This window comes from Primulina huaijiensis, chromosome 4, assembly GCF_012295235.1.
Source record: "Primulina huaijiensis isolate GDHJ02 chromosome 4, ASM1229523v2, whole genome shotgun sequence".
Taxonomy (NCBI): domain Eukaryota; kingdom Viridiplantae; phylum Streptophyta; class Magnoliopsida; order Lamiales; family Gesneriaceae; genus Primulina; species Primulina huaijiensis.
The window spans coordinates 19,339,933-19,347,162 of NC_133309.1; the positions used below are offsets into that span (position 1 = coordinate 19,339,933).

Here is a 7,230-nt window from a genome sequence, read left to right on the forward strand (position 1 = left end):
ATAAAATATTAAATCATCTATAACTATCATAACTTATGTTTTCAATTTCTAAAATTTTCAAAATTACTAAAATATTTCACAATATATATTTAAAAGAATTGAGATCATACAATATAAGATATATTATATTTTACTTCTTCATATTTGAAAATTTAAAACTAATTATTTCAACTAAAAATTTTATGCATGCGTATAATCAAGTGAGACTTATTTCACAATATATATTTAAAAGAATTGAGATCATACAAAAAAAAAAGTTTTTTGAGTTCGAATTAAATGAGAATTCTGAAACTCACATAAATATGGTCATCAAGCTTCGTAAACAATTAAGGATGACAATGAATCGGATTTATTTCGATTTCACATTAAACTCATCCAGTTTGAGGTGGGTCTAGATGTTGTCAAACAACCTAGTAGCATGGCAGGTCTAGAGGTCAATGGGTCTAGAAACGGATCCGTGGTGGATACATATTTTAGTGAACCGCCCCGTTATATTTTGATAATAATATATTTATATTTTATATTATATTAAAATAATAAATTTCCTAATATTTAATTTTAATACACAATATTTTCTTTCCTTCTTGTTAATTTTTTATTAAAATATTATGATTTGGATTAATTTTATGAATATATTAGCTTTTGAATTTTTTTATTGTATATTTACTACAATAAAAAATATGAATAATGTGTAACACACTGGTTTGCAGGTTTAACCCAGACTTGTCGGGTTTAGGTGCGGGGCATATGGATGGCAAAGGGTCTTGAGATAGATTTGGCCAAATTCGAAACCCACCCTGCCCTATGACTCGACAGGTCCAATCCGAATTGGAGCATAAAAAAATTATATGAATTTTAAATTTTGTCCAATACATGATAAAAAAAAAATAAAGTTAAAAAATTAATAACTATTAAAACTAATTTTCAACTTTACTTATTAATACTATTTAGAAATAAAAATAATTAAATTCTTGTTTTTACTAAACGATTTTGGATAACTTGACAACTTCAATTCGAATCGATGAATCTGAGATATTTTTCATATTCATAGGATTATATCTATGTTTTTTGCTTTATGAATATGATATCTTTCAAAAGATATCAAGTCTTATTCTCATTTTGACATTTTTCATTTCGGGATTTTAACCCCGATTAGAAAATTGTTAGATAAAATTTCTAGTTATGAATCGGATATAGAACCACTGGGCGATGCTTGGTTACATTTTCGAATCCGTCATTACATGCTTGCTCAAAATGTATTAATTTATATTTAGTTAATAAAAGAAGAACAATTATAATGTATCCCCTGGACCAGATGGCTTTAACCCGACTTTCTATCAAAAATTTTGGCACTTGGTGGGTCATGATGTGTACAGCACATGCAAGCAGTGGATGGAGACAGCTTCTTTTCCAGCAAGCCTAAGTGACACCAATATAATCTTGATCCCGAAATGTGAGACACCAACATCGATGAAAGACTTCCGCCTAATTTCTCTCTGTAATGTACTTTACAGAATTATAGCAAAAGTGATCGCCAACAGATTAAAGAGAGTTCTCCCAAAAGCAATATCCATACATCAATCGGCTTTTATGCAAGGAAGGTCTATAACAGATAATATCCTTGTTGCATTTGAGGTTCTGCACCATATGAAGCGGAAAACGAAAGGTAAGTTGGGTGGTGTGGCACTGAAAGTGGATATAAGTAAAGCATATGATAGGGTAGATTGGGGATATCTTAAAGGCATGCTGATCAAAATGGGGTTTGACGCACAATGGGTTCAGCTTATTATGGCGTGTATAACCTCTGTTCGCTACTCTGTTTTGCTGAATAATCAAGATATTGGCCCTATCCAACCGCAGCGTGGTCTTCGACAAGGTGATCCACTATCGCCTTACTTTTTTATTTTATGTGCTGAGGGACTTTCGGCTTTGATTTGCCAGGCAGAAAAACAGGGAATGCTTCATGGCTATAAGATCTGTCAAGGAGCGCCAAAGGTGTCTAAACTTTTATTTGCAGATGATAGCTTCTTCTTCATTCGATCCACAAATGATGAAGCTCGAACAATGCGAAATATACTTACTGCATACAAAGAGGCATCTGGGCAAGCCATAAACTTTGGTAAATCAGGTATCTTCTATAGTGGTAATGTTCACCCTAATATAAAAAATGCTATTTCATCAATTCTTCAGGTGACATCTACGCTAGATACTGGAAAATATCTTGGATTGCCATCACTGATTGGGTGAAGGAAAAAAGTGATATTCAGCTACGTAAAAGAGAGGATTTGGTCACGCATTCAATCTTGGAGGGGCAAACCACTAACCAAAGCAGGGCGTGAAATACTTATAAAGGCTGTGGCACAAGCCATACCATCGTACTGCATGAGTGTGTTTCTGCTGCCAGTGTCCTTAGCAGAGGAAATCCAGAGGATGTTAAACTCGTTCTGGTGGGGTTCTAAGAGAACAAACCAAAGATGTATAAATTGGCTATCATGGGATAGATTGAGTGTAAGGAAAGAGAAAGGTGGTTTTGGTTTCAGAAATCTCAACGGCTTCAATCTTGCAATGATAGGGAGGCAAGGCTGGTCCATTATTTCCAGCCCAGATACGCTCGCAAGTAGACCTTCAAAGCTAGATATTTCCCTAGAGGGGACTTTCTTTCAGCCCAACTGGGCCATAATCCAAGTTTTGTATGGAAAAGTATCTGGAGTTCTCAATCATTGATGAGGATAGGGTGCCGACGGAAGATAGGAAATGGAACCAATATTAATGTCTGGAATGATCCTTGGCTACGAGATGATGCAAACTTCAGAGTACAAACGCCTACAATCTCTAAAATGGAAGAGCTGAGAGTATCGGATTTGATGAGATCAAACCCTCAACAATGGGATATTGGATTATTAAATGAATTGTTTAATGATAGAGATGTCAAAGCAATATTGCAAATTCTGTTGCAGGAGACCAACTGTCCAGATTCTTGGGTATGGCATTATAGCAAGACTGGGAATTATATTGTTAAGTCGGGTTATTGGGTTGGCTTGGAGACTAGCTCTTTGAGTGAGGAAAATGGAGTGGCAGGAGAATGGGGGAAGATTTGGAATCTACAAGTCCCACCTAAAGTAAAACACTTTTTATGGAGGGCAACCAGAAATTGTCTCCCGGTTCGAGCAAGTCTTCAACGTAAAGGTATTCAAGTTCCTCTTACATGCGCTCAGTGTGGGGTGATATTGAGAATACCTAGCATATATTTCTTACCTTTCCATTTGCCCAAAGCTGTTGGAGTGAAACCCAATTTGTGTCAAGTATAAACTCCTGCTCATCTCAAGTTGAAAGCTTTGTAGAATTCATATTTATGATGCTGAACTCGCTAACTACAAAAGAAATGGGCAAGGTGGTTATGATTTTATGGAGCTTATGGAGACAACGGAATGAAAAACTGTGGAATAATCAACAGAACACACCTACACAGGTGGTGCATTTTGCACTACAGAATTTATATGATTGGTTGCAAGCGAAGGAAAAAAAGAAAGTATTGCATCCCAACTCCAACAGTGTTGATACAAGCTGCAAGAGATGGCATAAACCTCCTGCTTTCCTAAAGTGCAATACAGATGCTGCTTTGTTCACTTCGAGCAACACGTTTGGACTTAGTGGTGTGCTGCGTGACGAAAATGGGGAGTTTATAGCATGCCGAATGCAACACAACGCCGGAAATCCTGCTGTCAAGGTGTTGAATTAACCAGATATGACAATCTGCACCAGATGGTTTCAATCTCGAACACATGCAGCAATTCACGAAATTTAGAAACACACAAGAATTACGTGGTTCAGCCTTTCAGCTTACGTCCACGGGAGAACAGCACAAAGTCTTTTTATTCAACTCAACCGAAGTACAAAGTGGAAATTTACAGAAAAGAAGATTCACACACTTCTCACAGGTTCTCTCTTTTTTTCAATCACTATCTTTCTCTTCCTTTATGACTGTAGGGCCTTTCCTTGTAATTTTTTTCTTTCCGAGAGCCATCACTATATATTTATATCTCCTGACCCAACTCAAGCTTTCCCTCCTTTATTACTGGCACTTCTTGGTTGGTTTTAAGTTGTTGCAATTGTCAATCACTCAGTTCCTTATCCTTGGCTAATCTCAATCACAGGGCCCTCACGTGCCTTCCATTTGGGAGACACTTCCCTCAACAATCTCCACCTTGTCTTCCAAATCCAGGCTGTTCTCCAGTACTTCTCGGCCTATTTAGACTCCACCACATTAACCAAGTCCAAGCAATGCTTGAACTTAGCTTGTGGTAAAGCCTTTGTCATCATATCAGCAGGATTGTCATGTGTTGAAATTTTCTCTACCTTAACTTGGCCTTGTCCCTTACAAAGTGTAGTTTGATATCGATGTGCTTGCATCTTTCATGAAAAACTTGGTGTTTTGTAAGGTGTATTGCTCCTTGGTTATCACAGTGGACTGCTACCCACTGTTGTATAATTCCAAGTTCTTTTAGTATTCCTTTGAGCCATATAGCCTCTTTTACTCCTTCTGTGAGTGCTACATACTCTGCTTCGGTTGTAGACAATGCAACAACAGGTTGGAGAGTAGCTTTCCAGCTGATAGCAGTTCCATAAAGCGTGAAGATGTATCCAGTGAGTGACTTCCTAGTGTCCAAGTTCCCTGCAAAATCTGAGTCCACGAATCCAACTAGTGGTTGTTTCTCATTCGTCTGCTGTCTGAACATCAGTCCCAAGTTTGAAGCTCCTTTCAAATATCTCATGGTCCACTTCAATGCCTCCCAATGTAATTCTCCTGGGTTGGCCATAAACCTTGATTCCACACTCATAGCGTATGCGAGATCTGGTCTGCAGCATACCATGCTATACATTATGCTTCCTACACCATTTGCATAGGGTTTGTTCTTCATGATTTCCTCTTCATCCTTGCTGTTTGGAGAATGTTCAATAGATAATTTGAAGTGTTGGCCAATCGGTGTACTTACTTGTTTTGCTTCCAACATCCTAGCTCTTTGAAGTACCTTCCTTATGTATTGGCTTTGGTTTAGGAACAAGGCTGCGTTTCCCCTGTCCCTATTGATGTTCATCCCAAGTATTCTTCTTGCTTCTCCTAGTTCTTTCATTTCGAACTCAGATCTTAATTTTTCTTTGAGAACTTGCAAGTCAGTTCGACTTTTACTTGCTACTAGCATGTCATCCACATAGAGGAGCAAAAAGATCTTGGGTTGATTTCCGTCATTTCTTATATATACAAAGGTGTCAAAGTTACTTCTCACAAAGTGTATTTGTGTCATGAACTCAACAAACCGTCTATACCATTGTCTGGGACTTTGCTTGAGACCTTATAATGATTTCTTTAACAGACACACCTTTTCTTCATTTTCAGAGGTTTTGAAGTCCTCCGGCTGTTCCATAAATATGGTTTCTTCCAAATTTCCGTGCAAGAATGCTGTTTTAACATCAATTTGCTCTAATTCCAGATTGAGTGATCAATGCCAGCAAAAATCTGATGGAAGCATGTTTGACGACAAGGGAATAAATTTCGGTGAAATCAATGCCTTCCACCTGTGTGTATCCCTTGACCACTAGCCTGGCTTTGTATTGTACTTCACCCTTTCTTAATCCAGAGTCTTTAAGCTTGAATATCCACTTGCATCCCACCACTCTTTGCCCCTTTGGTCTGGTAACTAGCTCCCATGTTTTGTTCTTGTTTAATGAGTTCAATTCTTCATTCATAGCTTCAAGCCACTTGTTCTTCTGTTGGCTCTGAGTTTTCTATATGCTCTGCTATATTTAGTGCAAAAGAAATCATATCTGCTTGTCCAAATCGCTGAGGTGGTTTTATTTCTCTTTTCTTTCTGTCCCTTGTCAGCATATAGGAGTCATTGTCTTTACCAATGATTGTTTCATTCTCTATTGGATCTGCGCCATGATCAGTATCCATAGGATCTTGAGGAACTTCATTTGTATTCTCAGAATTCTCCACCTCAATCTGTGCTTCCATGGGAAGTTCACTTGACGGCTTTGATGTGCCTTTATGTTGGATATATCTCATTTTGCCTTCATCAAATATTATATCCCTCGAGATGAAGCACCTGGGCCCTTTATCTTCTAGATTCCACACCTTATATCCTTTCACTCCATTAGGATATCCAATGAAGATGCATTTTACTGCTCGAGGCTCAAGCTTATCTCTTTTGATGTGGGCATAGGCCAGGCAACCAAACACTCTTAGATTTGAGTAATCTGTGGGAACACCTTTCCACATCTCCATAGGGGTCTTGAAGTTTACTACACTTGAGGGACACCTGTTGATCAAGTAACAGGCTGTAGTCACCGCTTCCCCCCAAAAGACTTTTGGTAGACCAGCATTTAGTAGCATGGATCTAGTTCTTTCCAACAGAGTTCTATTCATGCTCTCAGCTACCCCATTTTGTTGGGTGTTTCAGCAACTGTCTTATACCTCAAGATTCCCTTCTTTGCACAGAGTTGATTAAACAGATCAGAGCAATATTCTAATCCATTATCAGTTCGAAGGTGTTTCAGTTTCATGTCCATTTGGTTTTCATATAGTATTAGCCATTCTTTGAACTTGGTATATGCTTCATCCTTTGTCTTAAGTACGTAGACCCAAAGTCTTCGGGAGTAATCATCTATGATTGACATGAAATACCTCCCTCCAGCGTGAGTGGCTGTTCTTGAGGGACCCCATATGTCAGAGTGAACATACTCGAATGGCCTAGAAGTTGTGTGTTTACCATGCTAAAAGTTCACTCTCTTTGCTTTTCCTAATATACAGTATTCACATGTATCCACTCCTTTGATGCTGTCTCCACAAAGAAGTTTTTGTTTAGATAGCTCCATTAGACCTCTTTCACTTACATGGCCGAGTCTTAGATGCCACAGCAGTGTTCTATTCATCTTATCCTCTGCCACAGCTGATCTTCCCAGCACTGTATTTCCCAGCAAGATGTACAGAGAGTTCTTTCTTACAGCCTTCATAATCACCAATGATCCCTTGAGTACCTTCAATTTCCCATTTTCTGATTTGAAGGAGCAACCATTTGATTCTAGTGTACCTAGGGAGATCAGATTCCTTTTGAGGTCTGGTACATATCTGACTTGCAGTAAGATTTTATAGGAGCCATCATCCATTCCAAGTCTGATGGAGCCTATACCTTTTACTTTGCATGATCTGTCATTTCCAAGGATGACCACTCC

At 38.2% G+C, this 7,230-nt stretch overlaps 2 protein-coding genes across 2 annotated transcripts; one reads left to right on the top strand and one right to left on the bottom strand.

Annotated features, from left to right (window-relative positions):
- Positions 1 to 2,837: 2,837 nt before the first annotated feature.
- On the top strand, positions 2,838 to 3,739 carry LOC140974943 (uncharacterized). The gene is made up of 2 exons (XM_073438435.1): positions 2,838 to 3,302; positions 3,470 to 3,739. The coding sequence occupies exons 1-2, from the start codon at positions 2,838 to 2,840 to the stop codon at positions 3,737 to 3,739; spliced, it is 735 nt and encodes a 244-aa protein (XP_073294536.1).
- A 613-nt stretch (positions 3,740 to 4,352) lies between these two features.
- Positions 4,353 to 5,132, bottom strand: LOC140974944 (secreted RxLR effector protein 161-like). Its single transcript, XM_073438436.1, has one exon. The coding sequence runs from the start codon at positions 5,130 to 5,132 to the stop codon at positions 4,353 to 4,355; it is 780 nt and encodes a 259-aa protein (XP_073294537.1).
- Between the last annotated feature and the right edge of the window lie 2,098 nt (positions 5,133 to 7,230).

What these genes read in the sequence shown, in the direction of transcription:
- LOC140974943 (XM_073438435.1), top strand. Translation starts at nt 2,838, where the DNA reads ATGGAAGAGCTGAGAGTATCGGATTTGATGAGATCAAACCCTCAACAA. An exon ending in TGAAACCCAATTTGTGTCAA is followed by an intron (nt 3,303 to 3,469) that starts GTATAAACTCCT and finishes ACACCTACACAG; the next exon opens with GTGGTGCATTTTGCACTACA.
- LOC140974944 (XM_073438436.1), bottom strand. Translation starts at nt 5,132, where the DNA reads ATGAAAGAACTAGGAGAAGCAAGAAGAATACTTGGGATGAACATCAAT.